This window comes from Eublepharis macularius, chromosome 2, assembly GCF_028583425.1.
Source record: "Eublepharis macularius isolate TG4126 chromosome 2, MPM_Emac_v1.0, whole genome shotgun sequence".
NCBI lineage: Eukaryota > Metazoa > Chordata > Lepidosauria > Squamata > Eublepharidae > Eublepharis > Eublepharis macularius.
This window is the reverse complement of record NC_072791.1, coordinates 22,897,647-22,923,511: the sequence shown is the minus strand read 5'-3', so window position 1 is coordinate 22,923,511 and position 25,865 is coordinate 22,897,647. Positions and strand designations below refer to the sequence as shown.

Sequence of the window (25,865 nt, the reverse complement as noted above, 5' to 3'; positions counted from 1 at the left end):
ACGGGTTCTGCACTTGCTAATACTTAGTTTTTAAAAAAGAAAGATGCCAAACTTGTGAATGCTTTCATTGTAAACATGAACATTTTGGACCTTTTAGCTTTGGCTATACTATGGCAATTGTTACTCATCATTGTCTTTCTTCGTTAGGTTAGTTTAAAATGCCAAGGTTAATTATAGGCCAGTGAGCTATTTGTGTTGCTTCACCTGACCCAGTTGAGAACCTGTGATTTCATTTTAGCTGATTAGTAAACATGAATTTAAGGGCAAGAACTACACACGTTTATGTGAAATAGCACTTTTGAGAAACAGTGCTGGAAGCTCTTTCTGTGTGGTCTACCTTGTTTACATTGTAAGGAGTCCTTTTATATTTTCCCTGTAGGCATTCTGCCTCATAGCTGGTCCCACTACACAGTGCCTGCTGGCATGACAGTTATACAGTGGGTGTCAGACTTCAGTGAACGCATTAAGCAGCTCCAAAATATCTCCCAGGCAGCTGCTTCTGGTGGAGCCAAAGAACTTAAGGTAGGCTGAAATGCTGTTGTGTTGACACTATTGAGCTGATGTATTGTCGAAGGCTTTCACGGCCGGAGAACGATGGTTGTTGTGGGTTTTCCGGGCTGTATTGCCGTGGTCTTGGCATTGTAGTTCCTGACGTTTCGCCAGCAGCTGTGGCTGGCATCTTCAGAGGTGTAGCACCAAAAGACAGAGATCTCTCAGTGTCCACACTGTCCACACTGAGAGATCTCTGTCTTTTGGTGCTACACCTCTGAAGATGCCAGCCACAGCTGCTGGCGAAACGTCAGGAACTACAATGCCAAGACCACGGCAATACAGCCCGGAAAACCCACAACAACCATCACTATTGAGCTGCTTCCACAAGGCGGTCTGTGTAGAAGATCTAAAACTTTCGCAGTAAATTTGAGCTGAGCTGCACATTTCTTGGAGATCTTTGCCCACGTTGGTCAGGAGCATTGAAAAAAATGCTTGAAAATACCAGTGCAGAATGCTGCTTCTCACAAAGCCCGGTTTGACTTTGAAGCACTGTTTTTTTAAGTATATGGACAATTCAGTCAGCTCATGGATCATGTTTTCACAGTACACTAATCTGTTTCAAAGAGTGGTATGTGAGCACGTTGTTGTTTTTGTTGTTGTTAATACTGTGATCACTTTATGGAAAGCAGTGTGAAATCTTTCTCAGTCCCAAACCAGTCGATGTGGTTTTAAACCTGTTACTGCACTAAAGGGTTTTGTGATGGTGATGAAGCCAGAGGAGCAGGCAGAGGGGCTCTGGTTGCCTGTTGCTGAGTTGGACAGATCCAGAAGGGATTAGGGGAGTCTGGCTGAAGGACTCAAAAAGAGAAGCAGGTGGATCCAAGTCCCAGGAAAGCAGTGGGGCCTAAGGAAGGGTTGGAAGAGAGGTGCAGGGGAGTGAGAATGAGAGAAGAAAGTGGGAAGGGAGGGGAACGTAAAGAGGCAGAGATGAGAATTCGGGAAGGCGGACATTTCGCACAGTGATTTGAGGAGGTCATCAGGATCTATGGCTACAGGTCTCTGGTGCTGATTGTATTGTTCCCAGGAGCATCAGACAACTGAGTGGTGCATTTCTTTCTCAACAGAATATCCATGTGTGCTTAGGAGGCCTCTTCGTGCCTGAGGCCTACATCACTGCTACCAGGCAATATGTGGCTCAGGCCAACAGCTGGTCCCTTGAAGAACTCTGTCTAGAGGTTAATGTAACAACCACTCAGAATGCAGTACTGGATGCCTGCAGTTTTGGAGTGACAGGTTAGTTGGATCAACAATTTCAAGGCTAATGCTGGGAAGCACCATTGGGGTAAGGGTAACCCAGTATGTGAAATGCACAGTAGCAAAGTAGTTTACCCGGTAAAGACTAAGAAGTTAAATCACATATCAATTCAATAGTACTGAAACAAATAATGATTGATTTTGGCCAGGTTCTACAAGCCCAGCCCTGTACTGTAATTTCTGCCACAGACCAGTGTTTAAGGTGGGGATGACATTCTGAAGGCTTGAGCACTAAGAATTGGTAGTGCTTAATACCTTCTAATAAAGATTCCTGCAGCTCCTTTCTGTTCGCAGCTGCATGATATTCTGCTGCAATTGATTTGGATGGTATCTTTTGAGATCAGGCCAACATCAGGAGTCCCCCCCCCCCCCGCCCCTATGATTGTATTTGGTTGCTGTGCATATGAAATCAAAGCTGCCTGCAGGGACTTCGTAAGCTTCATAGTAGTCTTTTGTTGAAATCAGGGGTCATTTCTTAGAAAAAGAGCTGCAGGGACTCATTAGCATATGACACGCCCCTTGACATCACCGTGACAGTGTGTCATTAGCATAATTGATTTGATTGGACCCAGAATGGCCAGGATTTGGCTGCTGCCAGATGGGGGAGTGTTCCCCCACCAGACAGTGGCCCGATCAGGGCTGTTTTGGCCCCAATCCAGGCCAAAAAGGGCTCAAAATGGGCATTTTGGCCTGGCTCAGGCCCAAAATGGCCCAGATTGGGTCGGTGCTGGGCAGGGGTGCTGGCCATTTGGGGCATGTTTGTGCCCAGATCAGGGCCGAAACAGCCTGGACTAGGTCAGTGCCAGGCCGGGGAGGGTTCCCCCACCCAGCACCAACCCGATCCAGCCACGATCCCAGCAGAAATGGGCCTGGATTGGGTCAGTGCCGGGCAGGGGAGGGTTCCCCCACCCGGCACCGACCCGATCCAGGATGTTTCAGCCCTGATCCGGGCCGTTTTGGCCCCAATCTAGGCTGAAATGGGCCAAAAATGACCATTTGGGGCCCAGATTGGGGCCGAAACGGCCAGGATCGGGTCAGTGCCAGGCAGGGGAGGGTTCCCCCGCCCAGCACTGACCTGATCCTGGATGTTTCAGCCCCAATTGAGGCCAGACGTCAGGTGTGTGGGTCCACCTGACACATGACCTGTTGGGGAAACTGCCGGAACGACATTCTGGAGCGTTCCCTCTCAAAATGAGCCCTGGATGAAATCAACTAGTGTCACCATCCCATAGATAGGAAGTGCCTCTCTTGCGTGTATTTCATTGAGGCTTAAACTCCTTTCTCTCCCTAACTCAGGTCTGAAACTTCAAGGTGCTACTTGCAACAACAACAAACTGTCCCTCTCCAATGCTATTTCAACAATTTTGCCCATAACTCAGCTGCGTTGGATCAAGCAGACCAATGCTGATAAAAAGGCTAATGTGGTAAGATTGCCTGTTTAATCCCGTACTTCTAGCTGCTTGTGCTCTTCTCCCTGTTGGTGCACCTCCTCCTGCTAACCATCCTCTGAATCTGCTCACTTTCCAGGTGACTCTGCCAGTTTACCTGAACTTCACTCGTGCTGATCTGATTTTTACGGTTGACTTTGAAATCGCTACCAAGGAAGATCCTCGTAGTTTCTATGAACGGGGCGTGGCTGTTCTGTGCACTGAATAAAAAGCTTAACACATAACAGTAACAATATATCTATCTGTATTCAGTTCTAGAGTGTTAGTTTAACACCGCAGGGAATATAATTAAGCTGTCAGATGGTTACTCAGAGTTGCGCAGAACGGATGTACTTGAAAGATGACAAATTGGTGGAAGGATTGGTTTTAGATGGTCCTAGCGAAATATATCCGTGTTGAATTCAATTTTACATGAAATAAAGCTTTACTGCACGATTTGTGTCATTGTGTCCTTACACTTGCATTTCTCAGTTTAGGGTTTGTGTTCGTTGGTTCTCCAAAAGGAGCAAACTATATGCCCAGTACTTGGGTCACTCGTAAGATGGCGATTGGGAAATAGCCCAGTACAGGAACTACGCTAGCTGCTTTGCAGTACTATTTGCTCCCCTAAGGCAGGAGGTCTCTGTTCCTTTGGGTCCTTATCATGCCACTGGATATGCTGCTCTTAGTAGGAAAACACATACGTCATAGTGTTCCTGATACAAATTAAATGATTTATTGGAATGCACTACTTCATAATGCGCTACTAAAGCAAATGGCAAACTTAGATCGATGATACATGAATACATATGTGAAGGCTTAGACACAGAACCATCAGAAAGATGTGTATGATACGGGATGTACAAGCAGACAAACAGGCAAAGCATAAAATGAATCTATGATACAGTTCCAAACCAGTCCCCAGTAGAGGATGTGCTGGGCAGTGGAGAGACGAACCATAAACCTCTAGGTATTGTCCATACACTTTAAAAGGTTGTAGAAGTGAGGGAAAGCTTAATGCATGCTAGCCAAGCCAAATGTTAAACCATTAATTGCCATCCTATCACCCTCCTGCCCTTCTAGTTATAGCTGTTTCCTACCAAGCAAGCTAATGCAGTTTCACAGCTTCTCCGAGAAGCTTGAAGAGGAGGTGGGAGCCTTCCAAACTTGTGGGCTTCCAGATTCCTGAAAATTAGGAAGAGGGGAGGACAGGATGAGAATGGGTCTTAGAGGCCTCAAGACATCCTCCAAGCAGGTGCACCATGAACAGAAGAGACTGCTACTGCCCAAAAAAATAAAAGCTGCTTCTGGCCTAAACTGCTGCCAAACTTGCCATCCCCCTGGACATTTCTACATTTCCCTTCAGCAGGGGCAATACCATGGTGGCACCTCACTTCACTCCCAGAGATGGAGACAGAGGCATGACTTAATTTTTTGTTCATTTTTGTTTACTTGGATACTCGGGACAGAAGAAAAACCTCGTAACATCTTCCAACATCCCAAAATAATATGCTGGATATGCTGGTCGAAGCTCTTCTGGCTGGTCATAAGACTGGTGGTCTTGTTTATCAAAGCAGCAGATGTGCATCTGTGTCCTGGGGACTTTTTGCTTTCTCAGCAATCAGCAGTCATTGCTGATTTATGGTCAGTCTCTCTCTCTCTCTCTCTCTCTCTCACACACACACACACACACACACACACACACACACACACACACACACACACACACGGTTTTCAGGGCAAGAGCCTTCAGAGGTGGTTTCCCATTGCCTGCCCATCCAGTTACTAACCAGGCACAACCCTGCTTAGCTTCCAAAATCTGATGAGATTGGACTAGCCTGTACTAACCAGGTTAGGGCAGTGCTTTCTGGGGGCTTCCAATGAGAAAGTCCCAAGTATTTGATAGCATGATAGTCATGCCATGATAGTGCAAGTAGCTGGAGGTGGGAAGTCCCTCTTACTTGTCAGACCAGTCCTGTGCAATCTGGTTGTCATAACATCTCAGCAGCTGCTTATCTTAATTCAGTTGGCAAAGTTAACACACCATAGTCCAATTTCTAGGCTCCTTCAGCTGCATCCAAAGATTCTCCAAAATCATTGGAACAATTGCACAGAATAAGATTTAAAAAATCCAGCAATCTCATGCTTCTCGCCCTATATCATGTCAGAAACACAATTGAGGTTGAGTTTCTCTAGCCCTGTAATTAGATGAACATCACAAGCTGTTTAACTGGGAGAACATAACTAGTGGGGTCTAGCTATAGAGCGGCTTTTTCATGGTAGGAAAATGGATTTTGTGGTTGAGTACAAAGACTCATGTTTAAAGCCAAGCCTGTATAGCTAACCTCAACCATCTGGATGCTTGCCATTATTTCCTCTGTATGTAATAGCTTCAGAAGCCGGAGGTATAGTTTCACAACACGTGTTCCACATCACTTGAGCTTAATAAAATTTCCCATAGCACTGCATACTTTGTCCTCAGCAACAGACCATGTTCTCCATTCAGTGATGCCCCTCCTATAATTAATACACTGAAATGATGCCACCCTCGCCTGCTAACAGAGACCCAAGATAAAATCTAGTGGGACAAATGCCTTTCTTCTGTTCAGACTAAGCGACCTTAGGAACAGGCATATATAACAAAATTTGTAGCGGGGTATGAGTTTTTGTGAGTCACAGCTCACTTCTTCAGGTATCTGAAGAAGTGAGCTGTGACTCACAAAAGCTCATACCCTACTGCAAATTTTGTTAGTCTTAGAGGTGCTACTGGACTCTTGTTCTTTCCCACTGCTACAGACAGACTAACACAGGAAGGCTCATGCCCCATTATAGTAATATCATGCCAGCTACAGCAGTATAACAAACAGACAATGTCAAACTTGTGCGCCCTTTTATTTCCTAGCTTGTATCCACTCTCCTGATGCGTATTGCTTGAAGTAGTAAAGATCAAACTAAATCCAGTGTTGAAAGCTCTAAACTGTGTGTGTGACGGTGTGCTGCTTGGATTACTGAAAAGTGCTAGAAAATGCTCTTTATTTTAAAAAAGTTTTAAAATTAGGTATCAATCAGAAAATGCTAGAGGCACATTTCATCTGCCACTTAAGGGGCTCTCCAATCTCTCTGATACCGTTTCTGTGAAGCATACCAAATCTGTTGGCCTGGCTGCAAAGGGAAATGTATTAACATGTCAGCTTCCCTGCATTATTTACCTGTACGACTGTTTAGGTCTCCTGAAACAGCCACTGGGGTTAGTGTCAGATTAGAACCGGGGCAGCCCAGGTTGAAGCCTTTCCTTTTCATGTAGCTCATTTGGGTAAGCGTGGACTGCTTATACACCCAGCTTAACCTACCTCAAAGGCTGTTCTGGTGAAACAGAGGGAAAGAAAGCAACGTTTACCACTCTAAGCTTGCAAGAAAGGCAGAGTTATTCTCCTACAGAAGTATGTAGCTGCTCTTCCTATTCACCACTGTACAAAACTGCTGCACATCTCCTTCCATTCATCCCCAGAACTGACAAGGGAAAGCTGTCAGTTTAAAAACCTGTGCATACTTGTTTGAATATACATCTAGGTGCTCTTTTGAAAGAAGGAAAACCCTCCCTTCCCTCCCCGCAAGTCTTTTCATATGGTAACAAGACAGCTTGGTGGTAATGTAGAAAGGATGATTAGCAATGTTTTCTCCAGCAGCTGGAGCAAGCAAAAAATCAGCAGTGATAATTTACATTAACTGAAGCAGGGGGAATATTCCTTAATGGCCATTAGCGTGAGCTTGCAAGATATGCAGCTACACAAATGGGTGCCTCAGCTGTACACAACTCAAAATGAAAGATTGGCAGAGATTCACCAATATTTAAAGGAGAAAGAAAACTCATTCAGGATAAAGAGGCAGCTGTGGCTTATTACCAAAAAGGATCCCCTCCCCCAGTTTGGACAGAAGGCTTAAAGGTGAGTCATTATGAAGAAGAAAAACAGCTTTCAAGCTGGGAGGAGTAGAATACAAAGGTAGCAGGGAGTGTCTGGGAAGATACTGAGTCAGCAGTAAAACACAGAGTTGACAAGTGTGGCATGTTAAAAATTGTATTGGTTGGCTCCAGCAGACCTGCCTTTGCACCAAAAAAAAAAAATGATTTCACTGTAAGTCAAGGATGACAAAATGAACAGATGGCATGCCTGTAGGTACAGCTGCTACTAAATTGTGAAATAGGGCCTGCAAGAAGTTCACAACACTTTTTCCTGGGAAGCTCTCAATAGCAGAGAAACTAATGGGTCATCAACCTCACTCTCAAGCCCGTGAGGAAAGTGTAGGGCATGCAGCCCAGTCTTCCCTGAATTTAGACACACACACACACCCTTAGCAATCCCCAGGCCATGAATCCATCAAGCTCAGGTTTGCAGAAAGCATTTACACTGAAAGTTTTGCATCATGCTCTAGCAGAAGGCGAAGGAAAAGGAATGCAACACAAAGCAGTCTTTAATGTTCAACACAAATGACACAACATGTCATTTACCATACAAAGCAGTGGCCCCTTTCTAGCAGATAGCACTAATTCACCAACAGCCTCTCCCACACATTGGGTTTATGTCAAGTTGCTCGCAATTTCTTTCTTAGTTTTTCCCCAGCACACTCTAGAACGGGCTGCCCTTGCTTTCGCTTGATGATCGGATCCTCACACGCTCTTTTGTCACTCAGTCTCACAACAGGCCACAGTACAGAAGCTGGAGCTACATTATCAGAGAATCCGCAACATTCGGACGGATTGTGATCTGTGAACCAGGAAGGTTCAGTTGTCAGCTGCAATACTTCGGCGGTTTTGTACACTTCAGCTTCCCCGGAAAGTCCTGAATGCGAACCTTTCCCATTGTCTTCCATTGCAGATTCCATGAGCATTAAGTTATCTGCTGGCTTCATACAATCGCTCTCATGAGTGACTGCAGCAGAGACTGCCCGGTATGGTGATGCAGAGAGAAGAAAGTTCTCTTCCACAGTCAGACCCTCGGGGATGGGATGCTTCAGAAGGATCCCCCTCCAGGGACATACATCAGCGACAGAATCCAGACTACAGTCAGAGGAGCCAGAGACGCCTTCATAATCACCATCGTAAGGATCCAGGAGCTACCGCAACAGAGAGAGGTACATTCTTTTTCACTTGCATCTCTTAGGACTGCAAGCAACTGCTATCAAATCGGCACACATGGAGTCACCTTCTACTGAATCAGACTACTGGTCTATCAAGATCGGTACTGTCTACTCCCCAACTTATTGAACATGTGGGCACACTGGGAATTTTGAGAGTAAGTAGTAGGCACAGCAACAAAATGGCTGCCTCAGGTTGAGTGGAGCCAATCACAAAATGGCTACCATGTGGCCTGTGACCAATCTCAAAGTATTGCAAGGTTCCACCCAAAACTTCCCTATCATAAAGGCAACTATTTCTGAATGGGTACTCTCAGCAGATACAAAACAATGCCTCCTGTGCTCTTCTGAAGCACCTCCTGGCTCAGTGGAGTATAGGAAAGACATCTTTGCTTTGATAAGGAGATGCAAAGAGCAAGCAGGTGCCAAGAAACACTGGTCAGAGGCCTTTCATATTACCTACTGTTTCCCACAGCAGCTGAGCAGATGCCCTGAGAGGCCTCCCAACAGAAGGACAGAGAAGAAAGCCTCCATCTTCTGCTGCCCACACTCTCACAGCCAGCATGGTGTAATGGTTAGAGTGTCAGACAGGATCTGGTGGAGCCAGGTTCAGATCTCCACTCTGCCACTGAAGCTTGCTGGGTAACTTCAGGCAAGTCACACACTCTCAGTCTAACCTACCTCACAGGATTGTTGAGAGAATAAAGTGGAGAGGAGGACAAAGTATCACTTTGGGTCCCCATTAGAGATGGGCACAAACCGGGAAAAAACCAAACCATGTGGTTCATGGTTTGTCAAATTTCACGAACCATGAACCACAAACTTTCACAAACCTACCCCTGGTTCGCAAACTGATTCATTTGGTTCATGAAAATGTCACATCCAGGTCAGAAAATCATCACTTCCGGGTCAGCAGAAAGTCTGCAGGAAGTCCATCCCCTGTTGCCTAGGAAACTGATTGATTGGCACCAACTGTCTGCAGTGACAAACCAAAATGCGAACCAAACAAACCAGCCTAAAAGTTTGTGGCGGTTCGTCAGAAATGGGATCTGACGAACCGTGGTTTGCAAACCACGAACTGGCCTGGTTCGTTCTTAATTTTGGTTCATATTTCGGTTTGTGCTCATCTCTAGTCACCATTAGAAAGAAAGGCTGGGTATAAATGTAAATAAATAAGTAAATAAATGATTCGATAATATACTGTCTAAAAATAAGGAGATTCCATTCAGCTATTGTGACTAATAGGTATCCTCTATGAATTTGTCTAATCCCCTCGTGTGGTCATCATCACTACATCCTGTGGCAGTGAGTTCCACATTATGTTATATGAAGAAGTACTTCTATCCTGAATTTACTGCCCATCAATTTCATTGAGTGCCTCTGAATTCTATTTTTTGGGGAATGGAAGAGAAAGGAGTTTTCCCCCCACTTTCTGAGGACTGGGCAGAAGTTCCTTTCACTTTTTAATGCTTGTTTACACTGAAAAACTTGATAGAATTATTTTAAGAAATAAATAGAAAACTTACTTGAAGTTTTTTGTAAGTTGTTTTCTTAAGAGACCCTCCTGGAAAGGAACAGTTGGACAGAACCTGTTTTAGGCAAGACTCACTTTCAGATATCTGCAGGGCATGGAGCTCCCATGTAATTTTCAATAGTGAGAATTGACTGTTTAATGTTCAAATTAATATTAAATGAATGCAAACCACCCATTTGTTAACAATTGAACATTGGGATATAGAGTAAAGGATTTTATCCTATTATTCATACTCTGGATGGGGAAAAAGACCCATCCAAACCAGTGTGACAGAGCTTCTTCCAGCGGGTAACATTCACACACATGACATTAAAACAAGTCTGGTTTTGCACATCTGTAACAAAGAATCTAACATAAACAATAGGCTTTGGAGATTTCACCTTAGAAATTAACTTCTCAATGTCTGCCTTGTGTGTTGACCACTAATAACTGTCCACTAATTCTCAGTTACAGATCATGGACTTCCTGAAAACTTACGGTCAATGTTTTATAATGTATTTAGAAAATGTATATGCCACCTCTCCGGACTGGCTCAAGGCAGCTCACAGCTAAAACAAGAAAATAAGTCAGTAAAACAAATCAAGCAATAAAACAAGACCAATAAAACCACACCAAATAAAGCCTTTACCAGGGACCGGAAAACAGAGGTAAGCAATGACCAACTACCTCTGAACATCTCTCGCCTTGGAAACCCCAGAAGTGGTTACCCTAAGTCAGCTGCAACTTAACTCACAGGAATAAACTCTGCTAGCCTTTAAGGTGCCTCCAGGCTCCCATTTTACTTCAGGTGGTAAGATAAAAAAAAAATGCAACTTCCCATCTGGAATCTGGAGTCCTAGGAAACAGAACTATAACATTTCAGTGCTTCAAACAGGTGCATTACCTCTATGTTAGCGTCAGATTCAGAATCAGTGCTGGACTCTACTCTGCATTTTTGCTACAACCAAGAGAAACAGAGGCCAATTAACATCAAGGGATATTTTGTTTTGTTTACTGAACCCCAGGGTTTTTTTTCTGGGAAAAGAGGTGGTGGAACTCAGTGGGTTGCCCTCGGAGAAAACGGTCACATGGCTGGTGGCCCCACCCCCTGATCTCCAGACAGAGGGGAGTTTAGATTGCCCTCCGCGCCGCTGAGCAGTGTGGAGGGCAATCTAAACGCCCCTCTGTCTGGAGATCAGGGGGCGGGGCCACCAGCCATGTGACCGTTTTCAAGAGGTTCTGGAACTCCACTCCACCGCATTTCAGCTGAAAAAAAGCCCTGCTGAACCCTCACACAGATTACAGTAGCGTACCTTCATAGGCCTTATGGTGCTTCTGGTCTAAAATTGAAGGGGTTTCCATTGCAAAGGCTGGATCCTCTCTCTGCCCTGTGCTAGAAAGCATTTCTGCCCGTACAAGTAGGGGGGAGGAGGAGGGTTTTTTTTGCCAATCTTCCCCTTTCAGGGCAGGCCTCTATGAAGTTCCTAGGGGTCCACTGACCCACAGGGGCAAATTTTGGGGAGGACAGAAGGTTGCAGGAGAGGACATGGGAAAGTTGCTTTGTTTACATAGTGTAGCTCTGCTTGCCCTGCATAGGATCCATCACAGCAAAGGGATATTCCATCATAACATTAAAGGAATATTGATGAGAATTGTAGCAAATGGTATTTTTATTAGAACTTCAGCCTCATATAACTGATAGGATCTGCTGCTGCCAAAGTAGCCGTTGGCCCATTTCTTGAAACAGTTCTTGCCTTGGTCCCAATTTAAATGATACACTTTCCTGGGAGCAGGAATAACATGGGGCTTACTTCTGAGCAGACCTACTTCGGCTTGTTCTCAGAGCCATAAACAAAACAGCTGTTATCAGCCAAGCAATTTTTTTTAAGCCAACATTTTTGGTTGGTCTTAAAAGATGGGATTTTATTATGTGTGTTTTCATTTGTTAGCAGGGTTTCCAGGTGCTCGATTTTCACCCAGACAGTCCACTATTTTCTTGGACCGTCCAGGGGAAATGTCCTGAAAATAGTGATCACCTGACTGCAGGAGGGGAGGGAGAAAGAAGAGAGGGAAAGGAAGATGAGGAAGAGCAGAGAACGGCACAGCACAGAGGAAGCTGGCCCACAACTAGGGTTGCCAGCCTCCAGGTGGTGGCTGGAGAGCTCCCAGAATTACAACTGATCTCCAGGCAAGAGAAATCAGTTTCCCTGGAGAAAATGGCTGATTTGGGGTGTGATCTCTATGGAATTATGCCCAGCTAAGGTCCCTCCCCCCCCCCAAACCCTGTTGTCTCCAGGCTGCATCCCCTAAATCTCCAGGAATTTCAAACCTGGAGCTGGCAACCCCAGGAGCCAGCAATGCTTGCAGGCTGGGCCCATGGTGCCCCTGCCTCTCAACTTCCCATTGAGGGGAGCCCCAGGAGGGCTAGACTGGCCAGGCCAGCTCCCCACTGCCTGCCCCAGGCTATGAGGCCCTGCTACCAAGACACTGGGGTACTGGGGCCCGTGTGGCCTGGTATTATGACATCACTTCCAGATCATTCATTATGTGAGTACTGCCCTCTCCCCTCCCTAGGATCTGGTATTGGGCCAGAGACCATCTGACAATCCTATTTGTTAGACACCTTCATGGCCCTTATGAAGGCAGAAATAGGAGGTATAAATTCTGTAAAATAAAAAATTATTTTAAAATAAAGAGAATTTTACCGTGTACTTGTGAGCTAATTGCTCCACATCAGCATATCTTTTTTCAGAGTTTACTGATTCAAGCAGGTCTACTGCAGAACAGGGAAGGGGGAGAGAGAAGAGATTTTGGTTAGAAAAAAATCACTTGTTAGGCCAGACAATGATTGATGGATTTTCCCCCTCCCTCTGCCACCCGCACTTTGCTTATAGGAATTTAATTAAACATTATGTTAACACTTATATAGTTTTTGTGTACTGCAGAGTACAAAATATGAACTGAAAACACACACAAGCTGAGGGACACAATATACAACTCATAAAAATATGGGCACAAGCTCTGATCTCATGCTGTGGTTAAGGTTGCTATTGCTAACCGTAGCTTGGGCTATTCCTGGAGATTTGGCAGCAATGCCTGGAGAGGGCAGCTTGAGGAGAGGAGGGAGGTCATACGGAATTAGATGCCATAAAGTCCAGCCGCCAAACTGCCATTTCCTCCAAGGAAACTGATGTCTGTAGTTCAGAGATCAGTCACCATACCACTATCAGATTGGTAACTCTAGATGTGGTAACAGTATGCTGTTGCCTCTGTGTAGGAGGGTGTTTGGTTTGCAGCCTCCAACATTTTGTGTAAGGTTCCCAGGTCCCCTTACCCTCCCAGCGAGAGGGGAGGACCTGACATTTACCTTCTGCCTTTTATGAGTCTCTCCGCACACGTGCTCCCAGTGCCTGTGAGATGATGTCACTTCAGGGAAGTGACATCATCACGCTGGCCATGGGCATGCTGCCATGCTTCATGCGGGGCTAATTCCAGACCATAATGGCAGCCATTTTGTGGCTGTTGCCAATTTGACAACCATTTTGTGATGACTTTATCACTAGAATTCCCGAAGTGCCCATAGTTTTGAAAAAGTCAGGGGCCCTGTTCTAAACGTAGAATCAGGGCTTTTTTTCAGCGGGAACGCAGTGGAACGGAGTTCTGGAACCTCTTGAAAATGGCCCTACCCCCTGATCTCCAGACAGAGGGGAGTTTAGATTGCTTTCTGTGCTGCTGAGCGGCATGGAGGTCAATCTAAACTCCCCTCTGTCTGGAGATCAGGGGGCGGGGCCACCGGCCATGTGACCATTTTCTCCGAGGGCAAGCCACTGAGTTCCACCACCTCTTTTCCCAGAAAAAAAGCCCTGGGTAGAATGTTCAAACATTTTTTTTCTCTTTCAGCAAGATTTGTTTTCCTGTCTGTGTGCAGCTGCCATTAGCTCTGGTATTAATCCTCTGACAACGACAACCTGCAACCAGTGATTAGCTGCAGAACTGAGGAAAGACCTTTATCCATACTTGCCTCTCTTTTTATTGTACATACAGAGAAGTATTGAGAGAAAAATTTATTCTTACAGGCCTCCATCTTTTGAAGACCATATGTGGCTCGGAACATTAATAATCTTGGCCCTCTCTACAGAGAACTATTTGATCCAATGAGATCTACTTCTTCAAAATGTCTGCAAAATAGCTTCATAATTATTGACTGTGCTTTACCATTCTGTTTTATATGTTACCATCCCCAAAGTCACTTAGAAATCTGAGAGACACCTTCTTCCCATTTCTAAAGTGGACAGAAAAAATCAAGTAGTAGTTCACCCCAGTCACACTTAATTAGAATTCAATTCCACTGTGTTAAAATATGAATTTGTTAACCTTAAACTGAAACTTGTTATGTGATATTCTGCCGAAATAAAAATATTCTCATTCACCCAAGCATTTCATTTTATTTATTTACTTAATTTATACCCTGCCTTTCTCCCCAGTGTGGACGCAGAGCAGCTTACTTTGTTCTCTCCGCCATTTTATTCTCACAGGTTAGACTCTGAGGAAGGTTAGACTGAGAGGGTGTGACTGGCCCACGTCACCCAGCAAGATTCCCTAGCAGAGCACGGATTCAAACCTGTGTCTCTCAGATCCATTGTTGTTCATTGTTCTTATTTATTTGTTCTGCTGTTTATTTGTTCTATTATGTATTGCATATGTATTGCTTAGTAAATTTGTTTACTGCTGCTACTTTTATTGCTCAGTTGGTTTTTGTTAGTTGCATTGGCTTTTATTGACCTCATTCATTTTTGTAAAGGTAGTCCCTTGTGCAAGCACCGAGTCATTACTGACCCATGGGGGGACGTCACATCTTGGCAGACTTTGTACAGGATGGTTTACCATTGCCTTCCCCAGTCATCTACACTTTACCCCGAGGAAACTGGGTACTCATTTGTACAGCTGTGCATTTCATCCAATGTATTGTTTTAAGAGTCAACCAAATTCTCTCCCCCGCCTTCACAAGATTGTTGTGGAGACACAGTAAGGGAGAGAACTATACATACTACCCTGAGCTTCTTGGACAAGGACAAAAAAAGTTATGAAACAGCAGAGAAACATCAAACAAACTCTTTTTAGAACCTTTTTAGAAAAGGTTAAGACTATTGCCCGCGCAGAACTGTCCTCTCCCTCATACCTTCCATTGGCTTCCGTCTGTAGCACTTCTTCCTTCGGCGTTTCCTTTGCTCCATAGATACCACCTTTACTCTCTCAGTTTCCAGCACTCTGCAGCTGCAATGAAGTCACTTCTTCCCTCACCTCCCCCTTCCCCTTTAATGCTTCTTTACACCAACTACTTGCACCTGGGCCCTCTTTGGGATTCCTCTAGGCTTCCATATTCAAAGTATCAAATGAGCACAGCTTTAATCTCAGATTCTGCTAAAGGGAGAAAAGGTGAGGAGGAGCCACTTATGAGAAGAAGCTACTAGTTCTTTCTCTACTTTTCAGATTAACAGTGGTTTATGGCCTCTTCCTTTAGAGGGGGTGAGCTAGGATCCTGTACATAATAATTATAACAACAACAACATTTGATTTATATACTGCCCTTCAGGACAACTTAATGCCCACTCAGAGCAGTTTACAAAGTATGTTATTATTATCCCCACAACAATAATCAGCCTGGGTGGGGCTGTGAGAGCTCCTAGAAGCTGTGACTGACCCATTTAACAGCTACTACACAAGAGGCAGAAATATAGCTGTTTTATTTATTTGTTTGTTTATTTATTTATTTCATATTTGTATTCCGCCCTCCCTGCAAGCGGGCTTAGGGCGGATAACAACCTGTCTGCTGTAAGGTTGCCAACAGGCCTGGACAAAAGAAAATGTCCTGTCCTTTTAATATGGGCTTAATGTGTGGAGATGGGCTGCTGAAGCTTTTCATGACACTGAGGTAAATAACATCACTTGGTAAAAAAAGTCCCCTTATACCTGCATTAAAGGGACAGGACATTTTTTTTCTCTAGGCAGTTGGCATCTCCAGGGCGACAGCTGCTGAAATTCCCCTTTTCTACATAACAAAAGTAGTAGAAAGAACCTTGTATTTCTTTGCACCTGAGGGCTGGCTTGGGCCTTCTTAAAATTAGGTCCCACTTGAATATCTTCAGGCCTTTCTCAGTACTGACTAGCACTGAGCTAAATAGATGAAGGTAAAAAAGACATTAACATAAGCAAGTGTGTATTGAACAGGAAAAAAATATATCATCAGGTAAAGCTTTCTATGATAATGTCTCAATGCTGTGAACTAGGGTTGCCAACTACCTGGAGAATAATAATAACAACAACATTCAATTTATATACTGCCTTTCAGGGCAACTTAACACCACACTCAGAGCAGTTAACAAGTCTGCGTTATTATTATTCCCACAACAGATACACTGTGAGGTGGGGCTGAGAGAGCTTCTAGAAGCTGTGACTGATCCAAGGTCACCCAGCTGGCTTCAAGTGGAGAAATGGGGAATCACACCAGTTCTCCAAATTAGAGTCTCACGCTCTTAACCACTACACCAAACGTCATGCCCCTTTAATAAAGGATTACTGGGATTTTTATTTACCAGGTGATGTTACTTCCCTCCATGCTATGAAAAGTTTCGCTGTTAGATGTTCAAGTACCACAAGTCTCTGGTTTTTTGTTTCTTTTCTGAAGCAGAATAGATAACCATCTAGAAGCAAAAAAATGGTGCTGATACTGCTCCCAAGTCTTGCACTTCTGGCCCCTTCCACACTGCATTTGTAAATTGTTTTGGCTGCTGGTTGCTGATAGGGGGTTTTTTTGTGCCTTTTCAGTCACAACCATTTGGGCTGTTAATTGCTAACTGATTTTTTTAAACTTTTTCACATAAAATCGATTGTGTCCCATTTTGCAATGCAGGGTTGAGGCATTTTGTTATGAAAACCCCTTTCTTTCAATTTTTCAAGCATGCTGTGTGTTTCTGATTTTCTTCAAAGTACTTTTAAGTTTCCAGACCATTTATAAAGCATTCTTTTCTGGTTTCCCCACAGTTTCCCAACCCCAATCCCTCAGAAGTGGCTACCCGCCCGCCCGCCCACCCCCAGCCAGGACCACCAGGACTTTTGTAATTTAAAAAAATCTCTAGAATATCAATTTACTGATATACTGCACAGGGTTCCCAGGACCCCCACTTGGGGTGCCGGATCCCCCCCTCCCAGCCCCCTCCCACACCACCTCTTACCTGGCCAGCAGGGGAGAATAGGTACTAGAAATGGGAGCTCTGGAGCGCTAATATATTTCCTGCTCCTTTAAGACAACGCAGGTCATGGCTGAACATCACGTCCATTGTACAGTTGTTAATTTGGGGAGAGGTCAGTATGGCTCACCCCCTCCTGGATTTTCCAGTAGGGGCAGTTCCCCCTTAGGCTGCTAGGTAGCTTTGCTTATCCCACCATACAACGGACCCAGTTTCTTAGCCTGCTTCTGCTTCCTTCTGACTTTGGCTACCTGTGAGCAGTAGCATAACCCGTAGCATACCCATAACATCTTTAGAATGCAGGAGGTGATGATTCTATTCCTGGAAGACTTGTAAATCCCATTTGAAATAGTTTGGTTTGGCTGTGCCCTACACATTGTGAATTCTCCATGCTGCAGTCATTGCTGCTGCAAATACTTGTTAGCACTGGAAACACAGCTTCCACACAGGCGATTTCTGCACACTTTCCTCTTATCAGCCACCATTTCCTCTACATCCTTCTTGCTTCCAGCATGCCACCAGCAAGCTTTTTGAGGGCCTTTTTAAAAAATCTGTAATTTTATATACCTCTATTAGCAATTACTTTTTAAAAATAACCCTCTGATGGTACTCTGGGGAAAATGCTGTCCCCTAAGTGTTTCGCTGGCCTAAGGAAAACTACAGTGTTTTGGCCAAGTCCTTTAAAATGCACACCTCCAGACAGCATAACAACATGTTTGGATTACATGTTTTTCTTAAAAATTGGTGCAAAGTTGAGACAGAAGGTAGTGAGGACAGGAAACAATTACAGTTTGGTGTAATGTGGGGGCTTTTCAGAAAAGTGCTCCAGTTTGGAAGCAAAAACAGAGAAAAACTTCTGAATGGAAGCAGACTATTATGTCTCTCCTTATAACATGGAAATAGCTTAAAGATGTCTTCTAAAAGGTTCATTTCTTTCTTGACACTCAAGTACAAATTCTTTTTCTCAGCACCACTTGTACTAAGAGAGGAAACAGTTTTACCGCCAGGATTTCTACTTTTTTAAAGTTAAAATGTTCTTATCCAGCAAGCTGCCAATGTTGTCAAGGATGGAGCTTCTTTTCCATCAAATATCTCCAGTACTGGTTGCCCCCTTTCAGCCGGCAAATTCAGCCTCTATCTGTAGCTCAGAGGAAACTGACTTTTCCAAACCTGAAGCTAAATTCAAATCTGCATTTTTCTGTTGCACAGCTCATTTCCAAATGAAACAGGCCACCACATAATCATACCAGAAAAAATCCCGCTGTCCTCCCAGGCTCTGTGTAGCTGATTAAAAAGAGATGAGATACCAAATACCTAATAAAGGTAGTCAGGCCTTTGCCATCACCGGAAATGTGTCATTAGCATAACTGATTTGCATATGCCACACCCCTGAGATCACCTATCCTGGCTGTTTTGGACCCAATCCTGGCTATTCAGGGCTGAAATTGGGCCCAAAATGGCAAAAAGGGGCTGAAAATGGTTGAAAAGGGGCCCAAAATGGTCAGGATCAGGCCTCGGCTGAACAGGAGAGTGATCCACCACCTGTCAGAGGCCCGATCCGGGCCGTTTCGGCCCCAATCCAGGAAGAAATGGGCCCAAAATGGCAGAGAGTCAGGTGGGCAGGGCCACATGACATGTGACCTCTTTGGGGAACTGCCGGAACTGCGTTCCTGTGCGTTCCCCCTCGAAATGAGCCCTGGATCTTGACCTTAGGATGGTAAGAGTTTAGAATCTCTGTGTTTCTGTAATACTTTGACTTGTTGTGCACATATTGTAGTAATCACATGCATTTGTGTAGCTGTATTGGAAGCTGGTGGGGAGGTGGTGTGGTATAGCCTGACCTTGTCAGATCTCAGTAGCTAAGCAGGGTCAGTACTCGGATGGGAGATCCACCAAGGAAGACTCTGCAGAGGAAGGCAACAGCAAACCACTTCTGCTCCTCGCGTGCCTTGAAAATCCCTTGCTGGTGTTGCCATAAGCCAGTTGCAATTTGACGACACATACGTACATATTTGAAACTGGCATCATTCGTGCTATTATTTGTTATTTATAACTTTTTATCCAGTATATCTTTGTTGTTCCCCTGAGGAAATTATCTGCTGGATCTTGCAGAAGCCATAGCAGATGTTTCTCGCTCGGAAGTGCACCCACATTCTGAGAAGCTATTATAATAATTGACAAAGCTGATTAAAACTGGCCTTATTATTACTCTTGCTTTCATCAGAAAGGTAGTTCTCATGTCTCCATAATAGAACAGATCTCTTAGGGGACAGATGTTAATATTATCTAGGCAGCACCAATTACATTCAATGTGGAATAAATCTAGGAATCGGTACATTGTACTTAAAAAAAAATTGGTGGTATTTCTTCTGATTTGCTTTTCTTGATTACTTCTGAGCTGCTTGTAAACCCCAGAGTCCCGAGGGCCAGGTTCAATGTCTAGAGATATGTTTACAAATTCAAAATGTAAATTCAATTTATTTAAATATAACAGAACAGGCTTACATGCTTCTGTTGCATCTTGGACTTTGGTCCTTGGTTTTGTGGGTTCAGAAGGGCTATGAGAGCTTTTTCCAGATTTGGCCTTACCCCAACACACACATCTGGGTGCATGCATATGTGCTGTCAAGCCACAACCGACTTATGGCTACCCCAGCAAGGGGCTTTCAAGGCAAGTGAAAAGCAGAGGTGGTAGTAGGTGGTCTTTCCATTTGGTTGCTATTGCACTCCTAGCTGCCACCAGGAGAGAGTTGATAAGGTCTCTTCTAACGTTTGGGATTGGTGTCTGATCCCACAGTCCCAAGAAGATTACTTTTGGCGACATAGGGACACTGTACCCTGTTATTTCCTTAATAATATTTAGTATTTCTGACCAAAATTGAGATATCAAGGGACATTCCCACCAACAGTGAGCAAAATTACCCTCATTGTTGTATTTCTTCCAACAAGAGGATGATGCTGAAGAGTACATTAAGGAGATTTTTTTGGGTGTTAGGTACCACCTGTGTATAATTTTATAGCTTTGTATTTTAGTTAATATAGTTGTAGATTTATTTAATTTTGATGCCCATACTTTTTCCCAGTTGTCTAATGTCAGTACTTCATTAAAAATCTGGAACCATTTGATAATGGAAAAAGTAACTGACAATCTACATCAGACAGAATACCAATCTTCGGGATCAAACTTCTGGGGAAAATGGATCCCATTTTACGAATACATAAAAGCAAGAGATCTGCAACCACCCTCTTCACACCAATCATTGTTGATGTATTAAAGTTGAAGCACTGTGTTAATATTTGTAAATGCAATGTATTATATTGGTTTGTTGTTTGATTATTGTTACGGTTCTAAAATTGAATAAAAATTATTTTTTTAAAAAAAGAAGAAGAAGCAGAGGTGGTTTGCCACTGCCTTCCTCTGCAAAGTCTTCCTCGGTGGTCACTGACCCTGCTTAGCTTCCAAGATCTGACAAGACTTGTGTATACACAATCTTCCTACCTGGGCATCAGGGGAATCAGAAACCTGATAAAAGTGCATTTAAAACAGCCTTTGTGTGTTTACATTATCAGGGAAGTGGGGCTGAAAGAGATTTTTTAAGTGGCATATGTGAGTATATACCATTCTTTCCATGACAGTCATAGACATTCTTTTCTCCATGCAGAGGGGAGAATTAGGTTATTCCTCATGCCACTTCCCATTATGCTGTTCTGCTTGGAGGTGAGATGCCTGGGCATAGCTACCACAGCAGCATTGTGTAGTGGTTAGAGTATCAGACTTGGATCTGGAATAACCAGGGTCAAATTCCCTCTCTGCCATGGAAAGTCACTGGGTGACCTTGAGCCAGTCACAGCATCTCCGCCCACAGAGTCATAGTTGTGAGGGTAAAACAGATGATGAAAGAGCAATGCTTGCATGCCCATTAGGGAGAAAAGTGCTGGATGGATGTATAAGAATCAGGCTGCACAAACAGAAATCCTAAGAGCCAAAGGAGACCTGAAGTGTTGGCCATGTGTACTTATTTGCATGTCTCTCCTTCATGTATAAAGCAGGAAGTGAACAGGACAGTCTATTTTTGATGTGGAAAGGAATGCAGACAGGAGAGGATCCAAACCCTCCCCACCCACTCCTTGTGCCTTCCTTTGTTTAGAGCACTGCCCCCTCCGCAACCCAGCTCACTTCCACTATGGCCGCTGAAGAGGAAGAGAAGGCTTTCCTTCCATGTATAAAGGATTCTCCCATCCTCTCTTCCCCCTCCACCCACGGAACACCTTATAAAAGAGTGGAGCAGATGTGTGAATAAATAGAAGTTGAGTTGAACATGGGATCGATATAAGGGATGGAGGGAATTCTTATAAAAGATGCTGCCCTTGCGCCCATTCATCTTTTTATCTGAGTGAACATATCTGCTGCTGCTTCTGTGGGCCAACTCTTTTGCATCTGTCCTTGAAACCCAAATTCCTAAGCAAGGGGAGGAAGCAGCCGCTCTGAACCTCTTCTGGCTTCTCAGACGGTCCTAAAGGAGCCAGATCTGAGTGGCTATATGGGCATTACCATGATCTTGAAACAGAACGAGGAAGCTGCTTCCTGCCTCCCCAACCCAAGTGAAGACTTCTTGGGTGCTGGGTCTAATACTTCTTTGGAGGGCAAAGGCATCTTGTCTTGAATAGTTGCTGCTAACCCTTGTGGCCCATGGGAGTTTCTGGACCCCACAGAAAGGCGATGATAGAAGCTTGAATCCTCTGAACAAGTTCTATGCATGCTAGACAGTCTGGACTATGAAGCACGCTTCGTCTTCCACGTCATTTTCCATTTGTGCAAGGTGTTTCAATGAGCCCTTGTGCAAAAGGAAATTTTAGCAGAAAAGGAAGCTCCCTCTAAAGCAGAGAGTCTACTATAGCAGAAATGTCCATAGGATCCCAGTCAGAAACCACTGGATAAAGGCTTGTCTCCTACCACTCACCCAGCCCTGGAGCCTTCTTTTGAGCCAAAGGCAGGAAAAGGAAAGTTGTCTTCTCCACCCATGCTCTGCTCAATGCACCCACTGTGATTTATTGTGTTAACACGTAATATCGGCAGCAATCCCACTTTTCTACCTCAAACCTGTGTTGCACGCAGTTTCTGCTTCCTCAGAGTTTCCCCAACCCGCTCTAGGATGGGTCTCTCTTTGGTCTTTCTGGTGCCCGTTTCATCGTGCATGATGATGTCACCATCAGATGCTGCTAGCAGGGGCTGAGAGGAGGGATTCTCAACCAGATTTTGCGGGAGTCCTGCAGAATCCAAAGGGTCAATATCCATGAGTAAAGCAGGATCAATCACCATGTCTGCTGCTCCCTCGAAGACCCCCAAGCCCTTAGGATGGTCAGAAGGCCCAGAAGATCTTTGGGGCAGATTAAATCTAGCACCAGCACAGAGTCTTTCATTTACTCTGTGGAAGCTGTTGGCCACTTCCATGTCAATGTCGCCGTGTCTTCCTGTTGACACCCATATTGCAGCTTTCTGGAAGGATGTTTGTTCTTCTGAAGGCAAGGCAGCTTCCAATTCTGTCTTGTTCATGATGGAAGAATTAGCTTTTGGATGTTTCCTGACATTAACAGAGTCCACTGTACTCTCAGGATGAGTTTCCAAGTCTTCCCAGCATCTACCACTGGAATCTGAAAGCTACCAGAACGAAACAAACACTAAGTGCCATCATGTATACATAGAACCAAGGCTCAGTTGAAATGGTATCTCAGTATGCAGCAATGGTGAAAAAAGCAAGCTCCAAGTTGGAGATTGTTAGAAAAGGGATTTAGAATAAAATGGTAAATATTACAATGCCCTATACAGAGCCACATAGGCTTGCTAACTCAGCCACTATGGTGGGAGATCTCCTGCCACCACTGCTGATCAAATGAACAGTGGAAGGGAAATAGGGGAGGGGCAACTTTGTGTATATGTTGATGTCACTTCCAGCAAAAACCTGGAAGTGATATCACCGATGCTCTAGGAGTGCTACTGGACTCGAATCTTGCTTTTCTACTGCAGACCCATCTGAAACTGGGATTTCAGCTCTCTCTCCCATAAATATTGGTGAAATCCTAGAATGTCTGTGATGTCATTTCTGGGGTTTTACCAGAAGTGATGTCAACACGTATGTAATATCTTCCCCCCTCACTCTGTGTCCTCCCAAATCTCCTGAGGGTTGCAGGCATGGCAACTCAAAGCCACGGGGTAGCCTAATTTGGAATTCTGTGTATAGTTCTTGTTGCTGGATCTCAAAAAGGATATTGCAGAGTTGGAACTTCAGAAGAGGGCAACCAAGATGATCAAGGGGTTGGAGCTTGAAGTGCCTGGGACTTTTTAGTTTAGAAAAAGAATGCTAAAGAAGGGAGACATGATAACGGTTTATAGAATTATGCATAGGGTGGAGAAAATGGATAGAGATTTTTCTCTCCTCTCCTGTAATACTAGAACTTAGTTAGGTACTATAAAAATTATAGCTACATTTATGTATCACTTTGAGTCACTTTGAGCATATAAAACACTCTATATAACACAATTCCTCCAACAACCCTGTCAGGTAGTCCAGAATTATTATTCCCATATTGATGATGAAGGGTAGCAAACTAAGAATTATTTGTTTGTTTGTTTGCTTAAAATGTTTATATGCTACCTTTCCACCCAAAACAGGTCCCTAAGGCAGCAAACAACAAATAATTAAAACATTAAAATTACTTTTTAAAAATTACGTTAAAATTACATTAAAATTTATATATATATATATATAAATTTATATATATATATATATACAGTAAGAAATATTAACATATAAACAAATACAACCAGGAGGAAGGCTAATAAGAGTTTACTGGGGAGATGCCAAATGAAATGAAAAAGTCTTCACCTGCTGGTAGAAGACAGTGACAGAAGGAGAAAGGCGAATCTCCCTGAGCTTGGATAGTAGCTTAGGGGGGAAGATGGGGTATAAACAGGGCTTTTTTTCAGGGGGAACGCGGGGGAATGGAGTTCCAGAACCTCTTGAAAATGGTCACATGGCTGGTGGCCCCGCCCCCTGATCTCCAGACAGAGGGGAGTTTAGATTGCCCTCCACACTGCTCAGCGGTGCGGAGGGCAATCTAAACTCCCCTCTGTCTGGAGATCAGGGGGCGGGGCCACCAGCCATGTGACCATTTTCTCCGAGGGCAACCCACTGAGTTCCACCACCTCTTTTCCCAGAAAAAAACCCCTGGTTATAAATAAAGTAAATGAATAAATAAAATACTGCCCTATAATTAGAAGCACAAGATCTTGAGCAAGCACAAAGGCAAGTGGGGATACAATAAGTCTGACGCAGAGCATGCGGTTTCCACTATCTTTCTCTTTCCACTTGTGCAAGAAATCTCGTGCAAGCAGTAACTGTGTGCTGGATCCAACCCAATGTCAAGAAAAGAGTGACATCCGAGTAATGCTTTCCTGGAATAAGCTCCACTTAATAGAACTGAGTGGGACAGAAGGCGGCAGGGTATAGCCTGATCTCATCAGATCTCGGAAGCTAAGCAGGGTCAGTACGTGGGTGGGAGGCCTCCAAGGAAGACTCTACAGGCAATGGCAAACCACCTCTGCTTCTCTGCTTTGCCTTGAAAGGCCCTTGCTGAGGTCGCCATAAGTCGGGTGCAGTTTGAGGGCACTTTACACACACAACAGACCTGAGTAAAATTCTGAGTGGGTAGACTTGGATTGCTCTCCCAAGCACTTTGCAAATGCCAAACGGATGAACAAAGTGTTCCATGAGATTGGGATAAGGGAGAAAGTTGGTTTGCGCACATCTCCCCCTGCACTGATACGTAGCCAAAGGTGCAAATCCGCAATTTGCCCCCAAATACTGTAAACTAACTGCAGTACAAGATCAGGCCACTGGTCTATTCTCAGCACTTTGTCTGTAGACAGAAGCCAAGCCAGCAAGATGCTTCAAGGAGGCTGACAAGCAAAAAGAGTGCCTGGGCATTGCTGAGAATGAACACTTCCCCCATCAGTACACTTGAATTCCTGAAAACACGGTGCCTCAAATGCCACACTTGCATCAGTCCAGGCTTGTCATTCACCAGTCACCTGTTTGCCGAAGTCAAATAGCAATTGCCGTTGGGTCAGCAGCATCCCAGCAACCAGCCACACCTGACCCATGCAAGCAGCCTTCCTCTTCCACTTCCACTTCCAGGGTCAGCCGTCTAGAGGCTAGAAGCAGGCTCCCCCTTTCATTTTCATAGGAAGCCAGGTTAGGGCATATTCCTTTTTATGGATACACAGGGCTTGAGTTCCCCTGAGTCCAAAGAAGGAAATATCAGAGCTGTACTCATTTCTAAAAGGGGGGGACTTATGGTGGGCAGGGGCTCTGCAGCAACCCAGGCAAATGAGAGACGGATGATTATAATAATTACTTCTTGCAAGGCTGTGCTAGTCTAAATGTAGTCTTGGCAATATAAAAACTAAGGCAGGCTCTTGCGCCTGTAGCATTCTCAGATTCACGTGCACACCCTGCAATTTCAGTATCTCAGATTTAAGGTGCAAACTCAGCTTTTAAAATGGAGTTTGGAGGTATGAACTGAAGTCCTGAATAACTGCTTCAGGAGGCAGCCCTGTTCATCCAGCAGTTCAGGTAAATGCCAGAACCCAGGAGTATCCCTGTAGTAAGCCTCCAGGTTTAATTAAGCCAAGGATCATCTAGGTTCAGTTCTTTGGGGGAGCTCAGTCCTCCTATGAAA

At 44.3% G+C, this 25,865-nt stretch overlaps 2 protein-coding genes across 3 annotated transcripts in view; one reads left to right on the top strand and one right to left on the bottom strand.

The window, feature by feature from the left end:
• Nucleotides 1-3,689, top strand: part of DYNC1H1 (dynein cytoplasmic 1 heavy chain 1) — a 60,549-nt gene extending 56,860 nt beyond the window's left edge. For both annotated transcript variants that reach the window (XM_054971699.1, XM_054971698.1), the window contains exons 75-78: nucleotides 380-522; nucleotides 1,617-1,785; nucleotides 3,103-3,230; nucleotides 3,334-3,689. In XM_054971699.1, coding sequence (XP_054827674.1) covers nucleotides 380-522; nucleotides 1,617-1,785; nucleotides 3,103-3,230; nucleotides 3,334-3,462 — 569 coding nt within the window. In that variant the 3' untranslated portion in view covers nucleotides 3,463-3,689. The remainder of the gene's footprint in view (nucleotides 1-379; nucleotides 523-1,616; nucleotides 1,786-3,102; nucleotides 3,231-3,333) is intronic.
• A 4,075-nt stretch (nucleotides 3,690-7,764) lies between these two features.
• On the bottom strand, nucleotides 7,765-22,680 carry LOC129324897 (uncharacterized). The gene is made up of 4 exons (XM_054972339.1): nucleotides 22,228-22,680; nucleotides 10,784-10,837; nucleotides 9,893-9,955; nucleotides 7,765-8,345 (listed from the first exon to the last, which is right to left on the bottom strand). Exons 1-4 carry the CDS (start codon nucleotides 22,678-22,680, stop codon nucleotides 7,815-7,817), a joined length of 1,101 nt encoding a protein of 366 aa, XP_054828314.1. The 3' UTR covers nucleotides 7,765-7,814.
• Nucleotides 22,681-25,865: the final 3,185 nt, after the last annotated feature.